This window comes from Parus major, chromosome 19 (genome assembly GCF_001522545.3).
Source record: "Parus major isolate Abel chromosome 19, Parus_major1.1, whole genome shotgun sequence".
Taxonomy (NCBI): domain Eukaryota; kingdom Metazoa; phylum Chordata; class Aves; order Passeriformes; family Paridae; genus Parus; species Parus major.
In genome coordinates this window covers 9,825,097-9,840,081 of record NC_031787.1, presented here as the reverse complement: position 1 = coordinate 9,840,081, position 14,985 = coordinate 9,825,097, and the positions used below count along the sequence as shown (strand labels likewise).

General features: G+C 41.6%; 2 protein-coding genes across 3 annotated transcripts; one reads left to right on the top strand and one right to left on the bottom strand.

The window, feature by feature from the left end:
• The first annotated feature begins 627 nt into the window (after nucleotides 1–627).
• TEKT1 (tektin 1) lies at nucleotides 628–8,306 on the top strand. Its single transcript, XM_015647039.3, has 8 exons — nucleotides 628–719; nucleotides 3,711–3,954; nucleotides 4,328–4,493; nucleotides 4,712–4,840; nucleotides 5,274–5,417; nucleotides 6,619–6,841; nucleotides 7,432–7,628; nucleotides 7,925–8,306. The coding sequence occupies exons 2-8, from the start codon at nucleotides 3,765–3,767 to the stop codon at nucleotides 8,082–8,084; spliced, it is 1,209 nt and encodes a 402-aa protein (XP_015502525.1). The 5' UTR covers nucleotides 628–719; nucleotides 3,711–3,764; the 3' UTR covers nucleotides 8,085–8,306.
• On the bottom strand, nucleotides 4,731–14,909 carry FBXO39 (F-box protein 39). 2 transcript variants are annotated; one of them, XM_015647037.3, is made up of 4 exons: nucleotides 14,705–14,909; nucleotides 11,895–13,101; nucleotides 10,964–11,140; nucleotides 8,658–9,462 (listed from the first exon to the last, which is right to left on the bottom strand). In XM_015647037.3, the coding sequence occupies exons 2-4, from the start codon at nucleotides 12,903–12,905 to the stop codon at nucleotides 9,334–9,336; spliced, it is 1,317 nt and encodes a 438-aa protein (XP_015502523.1). In that variant the 5' UTR covers nucleotides 12,906–13,101; nucleotides 14,705–14,909; the 3' UTR covers nucleotides 8,658–9,333. The 2 variants fall into 2 exon arrangements, with proteins under 2 accessions (XP_015502524.1, XP_015502523.1); XM_015647038.3 differs by lacking the exon at nucleotides 8,658–9,462 and adding an exon at nucleotides 4,731–4,813 and having other exon boundaries at nucleotides 11,895–14,909.
• Nucleotides 14,910–14,985: the final 76 nt, after the last annotated feature.

Here is a 14,985-nt window from a genome sequence, read left to right as displayed (position 1 = left end):
TGGACACTAGTGGAACACCAGAGGTCAGACCTATTATGTTATTCTGCTTTTCAATTTCAGCAACATTGAAAGAAAGCAGTTGATGATGCTGCTGTATGAGCTCGACCTAGAGAATTCTCCTACTTCAATACAGTGGCAGTAGCTTTGCTGATTGATTCTCTGATGAATAAGACTATCTATGGTATTTTTCATGAATCCAATAAGGAACATGGCAACATACTTAATTTAGATCTAGTCTCGTTACTTCTGGTTGGTTAGACTCCTCCACAGAAAACGTGAGATTTTTCCAGACTAAGAACGTGGCCATTTCACAAATAGTGGACCCATCTTCTACATCCAGACAAAATTCACAAGTTTAGGGTTAGGAACCGCTTCTTTGTAAAATCCTTTTTAAAGGCATTATGATGGAATGCGGTAAGCGAGCTGGTGTTAGCTTACCCCTGCTGCTGTGCAGAAGAGGACTTTTTCATCCACCCGTACCTGGGCGCTTACAGGTGCCGTGAAAAGGCGATGCCGATGTTCGCGCTCCTCCGCCGCTCTCCGCTCGTTAGCGCGGCGCGGGGAAAGGGGCGGGGCCGGGGCGGGGGAAGGGCCGGGGCGGGGAAAGGGGCGGGGCCGGCGCGGGGAAGGGGCGCGCGCTGGGGCCGTCCGGTGAGCGCAGCCCCGATGGCCGTGGAGCCGTTTTGGACCCAGTAAGTCGGTAGAGAAAACCATCTGAGGTAAAACTAAATCTTTCCCTTGTAGTACAGTTCATATTGCAGGATCAGATGTAAATTTCATATTAACAGTTTAAAAGGAAATTGTCTTTTACTGTAGCTGGCATTGATGAACGGATTTGCGGTTCGTAGCTTTAATTTGTAGCAGTGTCGCTACAATCTGGGGCGGGACAGCGTGAGATGCTGGGTTTTCAGATCAAAACGGCATGAAGTCTCACAATAACGTCGTGGATGTAATAAATTATTGTATGTATTAAAAATTCGGAAAGATATAAATTAAATATGTTTGTAATAATGTGAAATATAAAATGTAAAAAAAACCCCGCTCCGGGTCTGGTCGAAATCCCCTTTGGAAAGCAACAGATTGCCACCAACACCCAAGATAACGAACTCAGGGAAAACCCATCTACTCAGACAAATTGACAGGACGAGGGCCATCAAGACAACAATAGAACTGGCTCAGAAAATTACCTACCTCCGGACCCGAGCAACGCCCTACGGATTTCTGTGGGGAACAATCAAGTTGCAAAAAGACAGACTCCAAGAAGATAATCATCACCAGACCTGAACACCCCACCTGTCGGACCAGGGGTGGAAGAAGCAATCAAAAAGGACAAAAGGGAGAAACACAGCCTAGATACTCATCTGTACCAGCCCGGATTCCACTACTCTGCTCTGATGACACAAGTTGAAATACATATAGAATCTCCTTTGCATATGAGGAGGCTCTGCCCGGACACTAGTTAACTCTATTATTCCATGCCAGGAAATCCATTCACTGGACGATCAGAGACACTTGGTGAATGGAACCTGCTTGGAATTTTAGCCCAAGGACATAAAACCTCTATAAAAACCGAAGCCTGGAAACCCTCAAACGTGGATTTGGGAATCCTATACCTTTGGTGTAGACCCTGTCCACCCAGCGCTGCGCTGACTATTTTATTGTGGCATTTTATCATTGTTGCTTTCTGTTGTTCATTAATAAATCTTTCTTTTCATTCATAATCAAGAATTTGCCTTTGCATTTATAACAGTGGAGAACCATCACTGGGGAGTTCCTCAGCTTTCAAGGTGACTGAGCACGTTTTGAGAAACATGACATTCTCTCTCCTCTACTTCTTTTTGACCAGTTACTTCTTTATCATTTTGTGATCTTTTTGAACATTGTCAGGTTTCATTCGGAGAAACTCTGCTCTGACCTAAAATATAGCAGAGCTATATGGAGGGGACACAACTGAAGTATCTTATGTCATGCTCTTCATCTCCTTCATCTTCTCTGTCTGGCTCCCAGTATCTTTTCTCCCAGAAAAGAATATTGTTGACACAAAGATGGAGCATACAACTAAGGATATTTTATGACTGACATTTTAGATAGCTAGATGATTAATGCCATCTCTTATTTGCTTTCACAATCTTTATGCATTTCTATAACAAATCAATTCAGAATTATTGTCCGCAGCTCTGTGAACTATAAAAAAATAATATAGAGTGAACAGGTGTTTTTTTTCCAGATAAATCTTAACAGGAAGTACGTGAAGTGAAGCACCACTGGCTTGTGTGTGCTGTGTCTCTTCCTCCTGTGCTAGGCTGCTAGCAGTGGTAGCTACTGTAGTTCCTCCCACAGCAGCCAGTTTGTTTGCCTTCCGTGCAGCTCGAGACACCTCCTGCAATATTTAGTCAAACATTTAAAAAGAAACTGCTGCTGCTGAGGAGATTGAGGCTGAAAGACCCTTCCTAGGGAAGGGGAACTGAGGACATGGAACTTTGCGAGGCTTTCAACTTCAGAGTAGTTCAATCGAGGAGCAAGATCATTTGAGAGGTGTGAGGGAGAAGGAAGTTAAGGGTAGTTGTGCTGAATGGAGCGTGGGCACAGCTTTGTGTTGCTGAGGAGCAGCTGTGTACATTTGGGCTCAGGAGGTGTCTCAGGAACAGTGGATGAGCATACTGCAAGAATAGGAAAATTTATAATCAAACTACTTTGCACAAATTCAGGGCATTGGTTTCACTCTCCATTAAATAAGTGTCCTCAGTATGCTTTGTTCTTTGTTCTACTTAAGTCCATTCTGGACTTTCCCATTTCCTCATTTGCCTGCTGAATTTTCTTCTTCAGCTTTTCAGGTCCCATTTAGGTTTGGTGTTTGTTTTTTGTTCAGTTTTTTGTTGTGTGGTTGTGGGTTTTTTGGTTGATTTAGGTTGGGTTTTCTTTGGTTGTGGATTTTTTGTTTGTTTGTTTTCCTAATTGTCATTTAAAAAGAAAAAAATCACCTAATCAAACATTGGAACAGGCTGCCCTAGGAAGTGTGGAATTCTCATCCCTGGATGTGTTCAAAAGGCATGTGGATTTGGCACTTGAGGATATGGTTTAGTGGTGAACACAGCTGTGCTGCATTAACATTTGGACTCAATGTTTTTAAAGGTCTTTTCTAAACTTAATAATTCTATGATTACATTTCTTTTTACAGTCTAGATTTTATCCATCTCTCCAGCCAAATTCTTGAAAGGTGTTTACTTCTCCAACCTCTGTGAGGCTATTTATCTTTGTATTTGTTTGCTTTTCTCTTGTTTTCTGTGATTGCTTGTTTAGTAATTCCATCCTCCTCCACAGGTCTCCTTTCCCTTCTCCTTCGTATTGCATAGACCATCTTTTCCTATCAGTTCCAATTCTCTTTTCACAAATTCCACTCACAAATTCTTCTGTTTCTTCATTCTCCCACTCCAAACACAGCATGTTCTTCCCTACACATCAGCAAAGACTTGGGAAACTTTGAACAAGAAATCTATTCTTTTGATATCAGTGTCATTTTGCAGGTAAAAAGAAAAAAATACTTCTCATCCTTATAGAACCTGTCTTCTCCCCTTCTTGCTTTGGCAGTGAAGTAATATGTTATATGTTATATGTTATATGTTATATGTTATATNATATGTTATATGTTATATGTTATATGTTATATGTTATATCATATCTCATATCATGTTAATAATTTCTGTTTTCAGGTTCCATATTCCAAAAACTGACCGGCATTATATCTAGAAACTTTCCAAATAGCAATGGCCAGACTGTTGCAAGATCCATCTAAATTTCATCCCTCAGAATGGTACATTGCAAACAATATGCAGCGTGCTAGTACAGAGTCCCAGAAATCCAGGTCAGAATGCATGATAGCTGAGAGTTGGAGGCTGGTGGATGAAATAGAAAAGACAACTCAAAAAACCCAAAGTGACGTCAACAAGAAATTAGGTAATCCCATGTCTTCAGCAAGGGTGAAGATGTGCTATCTGTGCTATATGTTCAAGAAGGACTTAGCAAACTAGTTGATAATGAACAGGAGTACATGTCAGTGCCATGCTTGTTGATGTCATGGAAAAATCAAAAATATTTTATAAAATATTTCGAGGCATACTCTTTATTTTTATAACAAAACACACAGAAGTCTATTTTAACCAAACCTCCTGACACAGGGTTGCTAAACTGTTTCCACACAGACCACAGCACTACAGGCACTCCACTGTAGAATATGTCTATTCTTAGCCATACCTAAGATCTGAGCTACAGTCCACTTGCTCATAAAATGGGCCCATATTAATACATGTTTGTTATTTTGATTTTACAGAGCAGAGACGGGAAGAAATAAAATTCTGGAAGCAAGAATTAGATAACAAGCTGGAACAAATTGTTCATGAGACAGAGATACTGTTGACTTTCAAGAACAGGCTGGAGAGAGCTTTGGAGGGCTGCAAAGAGCCACTTGTAATTGCCCAAAAGTGTCTCTTGTACAGGTGAACATTCAAGGAGAGAAAAAAAATCTAGATAGTGAACCTTTAACAAATAAGAAAACTGTTTTCTGCAAACTAAACTGCAAACTAAAGGCCCATCTCTCTTTGCAGTGCAGTCTGATTTAGGTTTTAAAACACTGGGGAAAGCAGAATTTCATCATCTTCTGTCAGATGCAGGCTTTTGAACAATGTGGCTGATGACTTTTCCTTTTTTCATGTAGGCAGAGGCGAGTTGGGATTGACTTGGTGCATGATGAGGTGGAACAGGAACTGGTGAAGGAAGCTGAAGTCCTTCAGGGAATTATTGCTTTACTTGGACGTACCTTGGAACAAACAAATGAGCAAATCAGGTGCAGAGGCAAAGAGCATAATAGAACACTAATTAGATGAAAATTAGTACAGCCATAATACTGAGAAGTTGTAGGGTCAGGCCAAGCACAGGTCCTAAGTTATTTTCAATGGTAAACAGTAGCAGGAGGTCAGTCCTAATTCATACCACTCAATCAGTAATTGTGAGAGGTTCTGCATGTAGAATACAAAGTACTTGCACTTGATCCTTGGTCTTCTCATGATCCAGTCCTGTGCCTTTAATTTTAACAAGAATTGTACCAATTTATAGAAAGGTAGCTTCATACTGTACATTATGTGACTTAACAACTAAGACTTCATAGATGAAAATTTCTGTAACAGCATTTGAATTATCTAAAGCATGTATGCATGCATATTAAGGACACTTGTGAGTGCCTACACTTTGTCTTAGAATTTGGTTGTTTCTTTTCCTAGACAAAACCGTTCAGCAAAATACAACCTGGAAATGGATCTGAAGGACAAATTCACAGCTTTGACGATTGATGATTACTGTGCTAGCTTGACAAATGACACTCCTCATATTATATATGCTGAGAATGCAATGAAACTAGAAGCCAAGTAAGTAGTTCTTTAGTTCAACAAACATGATAATTACACAGATAATATGGGCTGTCCCAGTAATAGCAAGATTCATTTTGTGTAAAACAGGCTTTATCTTTTTGCCATCTAGCTGTTTCTTTCTGTCTGTCACTTTCGTATCTGTGTAATATGTATGTGAAATAAGCCACAATAATTATGCTCCCAGTGAACTGCAGTTTTTTCAAAGTTTTTGAAGTTCACAGTTAGCTAAGGAAGAAGTTCACATACTGCTTAAACACAGAATAGGTTTACTTAACTTCTTTCCTCTCCCAGGGTGTCCCAGTGGGGAGAATCCTGGAGAGTGAGTTTCTGACTCAGACATTAACCAGTCAAATGTGCCCAAACAGGTTAGTTAGTGTGAAAGGTTTAAATGGAAAAATAGCTACCACAGAAAAATGGGCTGAAAAGGGGAGCTATATTGAGAAAGCAATGTGTGTGAGAGCCTCAGAAAGTTACTGTTGCTAGGCAACAGCTGGCAAATTTGCTATGCCAAGAGGCTGCCAGCCCTTGCAGCCAGCACATAGGCATGCATCAACGACAGGTTATGTAACTCAGAAAGCACCCAGGGTGGTGTTGCCTGCTGTGCAAATGACAACTACAACTTTATATATCCACTAAATGAAACAAAGAAAGAGCCCTCTGCAGAACTTTCCAAGCATCTGTCTGCAAGCCACAGCTGCATGGATGACCCTCTGATTCTGGGGATACAGTTGGGGCTGGGCTTCTAAACTATTGTTCCAGGCAGGTACTGTTATACTGCTGTATAGATGAACTGTGTGAGAGAATAAGTGACTGTGTTGTGTAAATAGCTACTTGCTAGTAATAATAACAACTTTATTAATGAAAGATGTTCTAAGAAATATTGGTTATTATGTGTGTTTCCCACCACAATAGTTCAATCCTTAGCCAGGGGAGAAGAAAATTATAGCAAAGTTGCTCTATGACTCGAGCAAATTTGTTTTCATCTGACTCTCATCTACTTAATTACAAAATGATAGTGACAGACACAATTGTGACATTCTTTTATATCAATAGAACCCCCAGGACATGTCACACTTAATGGGATGTGCAGTTAAAGTATTGGTTTTTTTCTTGATTTTGTGGCATAATTACAAATTTATGAAGTCATAAAGGGCCTGATTCTCTCTGTTGGTGACCTTTTATCTTGAATCTGTTTCAGTTTTGTTAGCCCTGAGGACTGGGTAGATTTCTCAAACATAAACGTTGAAAAGGCTGACAAGCAGCGAAACCATTCTTTGGCACTGAAGGCACTTATTGATGGCATCCTCTCACAGACAGCAAATGACATGCGCAAGCAATGTGAGCTGGTTAATACTGCTTTTAGAAATAGGATAAAGGAAGTCAAGGATGCCAAGCACAAGCTAGAGACACTTCTTGCAATGGTAAGTCACAGCGGACAGTCCGTAAAAAAGTGGAAACACTAGGCTTGGGTCTACCGGTTTTCCCAATCCAGTGGGTTGCATTTATCCACCACATTTTCCTTTCTGTTCCCTTCTCCCTCCTCCGTAAAAGTCATCTTAGATTTTTTTTTTTTTCTCAGCTCTGTGTGCACCACCACAGAGTTGAATTTCTGGAGTCACTCATTCAATCTAAATGTTGCTGTAGCCATCATTAAAGTCAGAATTTTCCTTGTGATATTTAGTTGCATGGGGCTCCTATAGCTTTTTCAGGATTTTTATATAAGAGCCTGATAATTGATAAAAGGACGGTCAATGTGCTCAAAATTTGACACATGAAAACTGAGTATTAATGTTAAAAATTAATTGCTGAGCATTAATTTTTGGGTTCACCCAGAACACTGTCATCTGCTTTCCAATGAAGGAATCATACTCCTGGCAATATTTGCAAAATATTATTTGATGAAATAATAACATAGGGAGTATTACTGTGATTGTTACAACTACTAAAGATTGTGATGATTTCACACACTGCAAGAGGCAGTGTGCAGAATTTCATTGTTGGATTTGTTAAGGTAATGGATGAGACTGCCTCGCAGGAGAAGAACATTGCAGCCTTAAAGAAGGCAATTGCTGATAAGGAAGGACCTGTAAAAGTGGCTCAAACCCGCTTGGAAGCAAGAAACCATCGTCCCAATGTGGAACTATGCTATGACACAGTGCACAGCAGCCTGATGAGTGAAGTTCAAGAGATTACCAAAAATATTCAAAGGCAAGTGGAAATGACGCAAGAGGAAAATCTGTAGTATAGATTACTGGGTTAATTTAATCTGCCAGCATGACAATGGGTCCCAGCTATTCTCCCTGAAAAGCTGGAAATTGCTTTTCTCTCAAGGGCAGGACACTTTAAGGGAAGGTAATGGATAGACTTTAAGGGAAGACAATGGCTATTGTCTGTATGAATCCTTTTCCATCTTTTTTTTTCTTGCTCAGAATTCCTAGTCCTTATGAGGAAAAAAAAAACTATCCATGTTTTCAACTAATGCCTGCCTCTATTTTCCTTAATAGATTAAAGGATGCATTGGCACAGGCTGAGATAGAGCTGAAAGGCCTGAGCCGCCGACAGCTTTCCTTGGAGGAAGAGATCAAGGTCAAGGAGAATACATTGTACATTGATGAAGTGCTGTGCATGCAAATGAGAGAGTCTCTTTGCATAAACAATTACTGAAGTCGTCATACTGGGAGACTGTGCTCCAAAGAACCAGCTCCTGCTGAAATTTTATTGGCAAACTTCCAAATTTATTGGCTTGGCTCAATGCTGTCTAGTTGTGCAAGGGAATTAAAACAGACCTAGTACAGCTATTTGTTTCATATGTATAGTACATTCATTTGTTTCTATGCTCTAAAACTTTCGATGACATCTTCTACTTGGCAATAAAATTCCAGAATAGTGAGAAATGCCCCTTCTTCCATGTTTCTCTCATGTGTGACCAATGATATCTTTTACCATTGAAAGGTGTCGAAAAGCAACTGTGTGGAAGCTAGAGCAGGAGTGTCCTCATAAATCACTCAATAGAAAGCTGGGCAAGTGGGAGGGATGTCACTGTTGGACACAAAATGATTCACACGGGTGCAGTTCGAAGTGTGGTGAAAAAAGTTTATTTGTTCTTTCAGTATTTATACGTTTTCGACAACAGTCGGGGATTGGATAGTCAGGTTACCACCTTCCCAACCACACTGGCTGTGAGAGATGTCCATCAAAAGGCACATCTTTAATGGAATGTATAAACACCTATGTTTATAGTTACTTCTCTGGGAAAGTGGCTAGAAATTATGAAAACAATATCAAAAGGCCTGATTCTCAGGGTGACAGAAGGATGTTTCTCAGAACAGACCATGCTATGTTTTGTTTTTATCTTAGCATCTGCTGCTAAGAACTAGACTAAAAGTATGGCAAACTTAACAGGACCTAACTTAGATAAGTGATAAACTAGATAGCCTATCTGTCTGCATCTGAATCGAGATCAAGTCAAGGCCAAATTTGGGAAAATCACTTCCTCACCCCATGTCTCAGTTTCCCTATTTATAAAATGGAAACAGTGAGATGGGTTTTTTGAGATGGCAAACATCTCAAAGATGAGATGTATGAAGCTCTACAGTCAGAAGTGCTGAAAAAAGAGGGGGGTCTTATTTTTATTAGAGATGCCAGTAAGGATGGAAAAGGGATCACTGTTTCCTTTGCTTCTGGCAAGGAAAAACAAAGCAAGGGCAAGAATAAATAATGCTGGAGACAAAGGAGTCCACTTCCCAAGTCCAACTTTTTAATGCATGGAGTTTAAAATTGTTCCTTGCCTCTCTCTTGCTTGAATGATAACTCCCTTTCAGAGGCATTGCTGTCAAAATTCAAATGCCTTACTAAAGCCCTTCAAAGGATCCATTAATGTAGATGTCACTGGGTGTTCTCCTCTTCCTGTAGTTTACACCATTGGGTAGGTGATGACAAAATAATTAAGTTCTGAGTCAATCAGGTACTTGAATTTCCTGTAAATATCTGCCAACAGCCTCTCCTCCTCAGTGCTGTCCTCTTGGGCTGTATAAATTCTGACCTGTATGCACAAACAGCAGTCATATCTCTTATATAGAGGGAGCTCAACCCATTACAGCACTGCCACGGCAGGTTGGATGGCAGGGGTGCTGCAACTTCCCTGAAGAAATCTTTGAAAAAACAGCCCAGAGGCACAGGCACATCCCTAGCCTGGCTAGTGATTGTCAGCTCAGGCTCAGCGGCAGCTCTCAGGTGATGCAGAGAGGGATTAGAGCACTGTGTGGCATTCCACAGAAAACAGGCCTTTATTAAGAGCGGGGCCCTCTGTGAAGGGAGCCAAGAACAGCAGCTCTCCCCAACAGGGCAAAAACTGGGATTTATATAGGGAAGGAGAGGGGTGGGGAGAAATTAGTAACAGAGTAACTTGGTAAAGTGACAGGGGAAAAACCAGTGGGATACAATAAATCAACATATAACTTGCAAAGGTCTCTGGGTAAAACATTTCCTCCCTATGAGCAGAAGTATCTTGCTCATAGATTAGCTCTCCAGGGGAGTACCACAACTCCTTTGCTGGCTGACTCCTTGGCCCCATACAGCTCGTGGCAACAAGAAGCATCTGTGACTAATAAGGAATCTAGAGAATAAACATTCCTTGAATTTGAATAGAATCGTAAGGCTTTACTCTCTTCCCACTCCCAACTGACTGAAAACATCACCTCCTGCCAAAGACGTTTTGGGTGGTGTTGGGAGGAATGGATTAAATAGTGGAAGACTAGCAAGAAGGATTGTAAATCACTCAGGTGATCTTGCAGATGGGAATAGGCCTTGGATAACCCAGTATGAACACCAGCCAGTGACCCTCTGGCATGGACCAGATTTAACAGCATCCCCACTTGTGTGTGTCTGACTGGGGGTTGCTTTGGGGATGCCTCGGTGAGCAAAGGAAGGGAAATAAATTTACTCTTTCTCTTTTAGCTGTGGTTTTGTGTTTGTCCTGGCTGTCTGCCTGTGCTCACTCAGGCAGGAAGAGCAAGGTTCTTTTTACCCCCACAACTGATGCATCCCTGGGTTCTGCACACATCTGTGAGGACCTACTGAATTCAGATTGTATCACACAAAGTAGCATGTCAGCATGGTTTACACCAGCCACAGTTGTGGCCTGGCCCCAGGCCTGGACCCCTGAAGGGTGTGATGTGTTTATATCTTTTTGCAGTTTAGTGGGATTCAGTCCACCTTCACTGGTTTTAAGCATAGACATAAGCACTGAGCCTGAGAGGTGACTGAGAAACCACAGAAGTGGGAGAGGGCTTGAACTAGAAGTGACAGAGGGAATGCCGGTCTAGGAAGGGCTTCTGGAATTTTCAGGACTTCATAAAAAACTTCTATAGTATCTGTATGTTGCTAAGAAGGTTGGAAAACCTCATTCCTGTGAGTGGTACTAAGGCATAACATAGGGAAGATAGTTATATTAACATTTCTGTAAGTGACCTTTGCCTGTGCATGGGGACCTTTGGGTATAGGAGCAAGAATGGGAATGGGAGTTTTGAAGCACAAAGTCTTACCTTTATGGTAGTCAAAATGCATTTCCTTTCTGCACGGTTTTGTAGCAGCCTCTCCATAAAGCTGACACTTAGAAATGCCCAGACTTTCAGAAATAACAACCTCTTGCATGATAAGATAAGATGTAGTAGCTCATTGTCCAGCAACTCACGGTCATTGTTCAATTCAAGTGTTAATTTCTTGAAAAAAAATGAACACTTAGTACTACTAAACAGACGTTGCACGCAGAAACTAGAATTCAACAAATAGTTTTCCAAGTTAACCAACAAAAATGAGTGTCAGCAGATCAATTTTGTACCTTGACATTAGCGGAGAATCTCTTCTGCAATGACAACAGTGTATGTGTTAACACTCTCCTGCTGTACCTACAGTCAAACCATGATCTTATCTGACATAATGAAAATTATCCCAGAGACAAGAGTAGAGCCAATGATGGTTTCTAGAAAGCTTTACAGATCTCTGGTGTTTATTGGAAACTCTACAGTGAAACAGGACTTAAAGCAGTCAGCAACCATCAGGTGTAAGGCCATGTGTTTCCCTCTGGTGTGCAAAGACCTGATACTCACTTATGTGGGTCAGGTATTGCAACTTTTGGTGACACATCTCTTGTGACACGGAAGTGCTTTAACGCAGGCAAATTTAATTTTATTTAATTTTGACACAGTTAATTTAGATGTGCAGGACATTTGTGCATTGCCAAAATATAGTAGCCTGATAGCATTATGGTGGATTATAAATAGACAAGGATTGCTTAATGAACTAACACTATGGGTGAAACACTGAAATTACTCACTTGTGAAAACTTCCTTCTGAATGTAAAACTGATGCAGTCAGGAACTTCTGTTGCTGACTGCTGTCATGTAGAAGGCCTACATGATTACTTTGTATAGCTTTGCGATATTGCAGTAGGGTTGTCCCTATTGTTTCCCTTACCTGCAGACCATGCCAATAAGCTGGGAGAAGGTTGGTGAGGATAGGTCTCATTGTCCAGTCTGGGTCACTAAAATAGCAGCTCCGTAGGCTGATGCTCCTAACTGGGATCTCCACGAGTAGGATCCTAGCTAGGTGATCATGCTTCATTACTCTTTCAAAGAAGAAGTTCACACTCAGTTTCGGGGCTCTCTTGGCCAAGTTTGCCCACGACATTCCTGAGACCACTTGCCCATGAGGGTCATGGATATGACACTTGATATTCAAGGTGCACAGTGAGTGAGAGCTGTGCTCCCGCAGGATGTCCAGCAGTTCATCAGACATGCAGTTATAATTGAAAGTCAGGGTGGTTAGCCTGTGGAACTTAGACATAGTTTGGTGGAACAAAGCACTGCGGTAGACAGAAAGGTGGAGACTGAAGAAATCCTCAATATTGATTTCAGATATAAAGCTTCTATTAGTCAAGCTGCTCAGAGAATTCAGAAGCTCACAGCCTTCTTCCAAAGTTATTCTTGCTCCTTTTAAGTTAAGATAATCAAGTTGATTGCTCATTCTTTTCAGGAAGGCAGCTAAGTTCTTAATAAACTGAGCCCTAACTACATTTTTCCAGATCAAGCAGTCTAACTCTAGGTACTTGATGCTCAGGGATACTAGGTGACTATTACACTTACCCAGGTGTGAAAGAAGACCTCTCATAATCACTTGAAATTTTTTGATAAAGGGGGTATTGTAAGGATTTGATAACTTGATCTCAAGGTGCTTCAAATACTTGCCAAATTTCTTGGTATACCACAGTGCACTTTGAAACTCCAGTGTGCGTGCCCTTGATGGTTGGCCATAGAACGTGATGGTTCTGCATCTCCAGAGAGATCCAGAGTGCATGGCACAACTCCATTTTTTACAGACCAAGGCAGCCCGAGATCTGTCTCTGTCATCTAACCAGTGGAAGACATGCCTCAGACAGACATCAGGTAGATAGGCCCAGGACCTTTGCTCAGGTCCACCATCATCCATTGAGAGGACTTCTCTTCCAGGTCTTAAGTCAAACCAACATTCAGAAAGCTGTGTGTAGATTTCTTACCAATCCCAGCATAATAGGCTTCTAAACAAATGAATGCAAGTTTGCTTCTTCACAATCAAAACCAACAGCCCTTTGCCTCTGTACTCCAGCTGTCAGAGTCAAACTCTTGAGTTTAAACTGTAGTCTTACCTAAATAAAATAAAAAAACAACAACAACAAAAAAAACAACAAAAAAACCCAAACCGAAGAGTGAAGAATAATTACAGTACAAGCACAGAACACATCTTTTAACTTCTTTTTCTTCAGTCTAGCTTAACAGTGAAATGGTATCAGCTGCTGCTACAGCAGCCACACCCTCTTCAAAACCTTTGGTTAGCATCAGCTGCAATTAATTGATCATGGTTTGTGATGTGATGCCTGTTTAAAAGTACAGTTCTTTGAGCAGTATACATTTGAACAGGACCATCAGTGCAAATTTAGCTCTAATGACTTTTCATAGCCTTCTAGGGTACCATTCCATGACAAGTAGTACCCTACCCTATATTAAGGCTGGATAAAAAAGTTGAAATGGATGGAAACAAGAAGCACACCAGAAGAAGAAGAAAACATGCAGATCCATGAGAGTCGGCTTACAATTCTACAAAGGCTCAGATATTTCTGTTTCAATCTTATAAACAGGCATGAAAAGACAGGCTGATAGCACTGTTAAGCTTCAGTCTGCTGTTTGTCTTTTGGCCTACAGTTCTTATGCCACACAGAGTCTCTCTGCCTGTACACGTACCAATTAGCACCATTTCTATTCTTAGGGATTCCTCTGCCCACTCTTGCCACTCAAAGTGCCAATCCACATCCCCAGCTACAAAGATAACCCTTAGAAACTGAGTGTGTGGTCTGATTACCACCTGACTCTCTCTCTCTTGTATGCTTTACCCTCAAGAAGAGCTCTTTGTTTTGCAGAACTATTAGTCATTTAGGAGGTCTCTAGATCGGTATTCAAAAATCGAAGCCAAGTCTTAAAATACGGTGGGCAAAGCTGCAGTTTGCTAGCAAGAAGAACCTGAAACTTTTACTATTGAGACTGAGGGTGGGGAGGACACAGGGGAAGAGGTCTAACACTTCAGCTACCTGGATGCCCTGAAGTCAATGGACAGAGGAAAGCAGAACAGAATATAGGGCTGCAACACAAAGAAACACATCTGTTCATAAAGGATGTTTATTACATTACACTCATCATTATTAGTGTGTGAATACAAAGGGCTGCAAACACCATCAAGAGGAACTTTTTTAAACCAGTTCTTATGAATTTGTAAAAAGTATGTTTGTTTATAAGCCAGTGGTGAGATTCGAGAGGTATCCTGCAGTGTTACTGGGTTGGCTTCCCCATCATTGTAAGCCAAGTCTTAGCTAAAGAGGCGTTATAGCTATCAGCTCTGAGTTTAACTTGGTGTGGGGAAAATAAATCTTCGGGAAAAAAAAACCCAGTTCCTGCTACAGTTCCTTCTAGAGCATTGTTTTTTCAGGCATCAGTCATTTAAAGATAAATGAATGCTTTTCATGTCTTGTTTGACACTTGGGTAAGAAAAAAAAAAAATCAAAATAAAATCCCCCACCGCTGAACACATACATCCTTTGCCTTGGCCCTCTTTGCTGCCCGATTTGCTTCAAAGGGCATTCCCGGATGGTTTACGGTCCCACACGGACAGTTACACTAGCTGTTTTCTCCAGCAAGAGCTGCAGAAGCCCGTGGAGTAAAAGCAAACAAAAACCTTCTAAGACTTTGACCGATAATTACCAGAAGTAACAGGAGCTGCGGCTTGAATACCCAAGCGGGCAACACAGCCTGAGTCCTTTTACTATTCCAGCTGACGGGGATCTCTGGGCCGAGGTCCGCAAAGGTGCCAGAGCCGCGGGCGGAGGGGCAGCGCAGCCCCTGCAGTTGTGCCGCTGGCCCGGGACATTCCCCTCAGCGCCGGCCCGCGCCGCCCTCCTCACTCGCGGCTGCTCCGCGCGCGCCGAGCCGAGTAACGGCAGCGGCCCGCGCGCGGGGCCCAACCAATTGTGGCGGGCGGGCGG

Coding starts and splice junctions, on each gene's coding strand:
- TEKT1 (XM_015647039.3), top strand. CDS start 3,765: ATGGCCAGACTGTTGCAAGATCCATCTAAATTTCATCCCTCAGAATGG. Junction 5,418..6,618: donor GCAATGAAACTAGAAGCCAA/GTAAGTAGTTCT, acceptor AATCTGTTTCAG/TTTTGTTAGCCCTGAGGACT. Junction 6,842..7,431: donor TAGAGACACTTCTTGCAATG/GTAAGTCACAGC, acceptor GGATTTGTTAAG/GTAATGGATGAGACTGCCTC.
- FBXO39 (XM_015647037.3), bottom strand. CDS start 12,905: ATGGATGATGGTGGACCTGAGCAAAGGTCCTGGGCCTATCTACCTGAT. Junction 11,141..11,894: donor CTTATTGGCATGGTCTGCAG/GTAAGGGAAACA, acceptor TTTTTTTTCAAG/AAATTAACACTTGAATTGAA. Junction 9,463..10,963: donor GCATTTTGACTACCATAAAG/GTAAGACTTTGT, acceptor TTGTGCATACAG/GTCAGAATTTATACAGCCCA.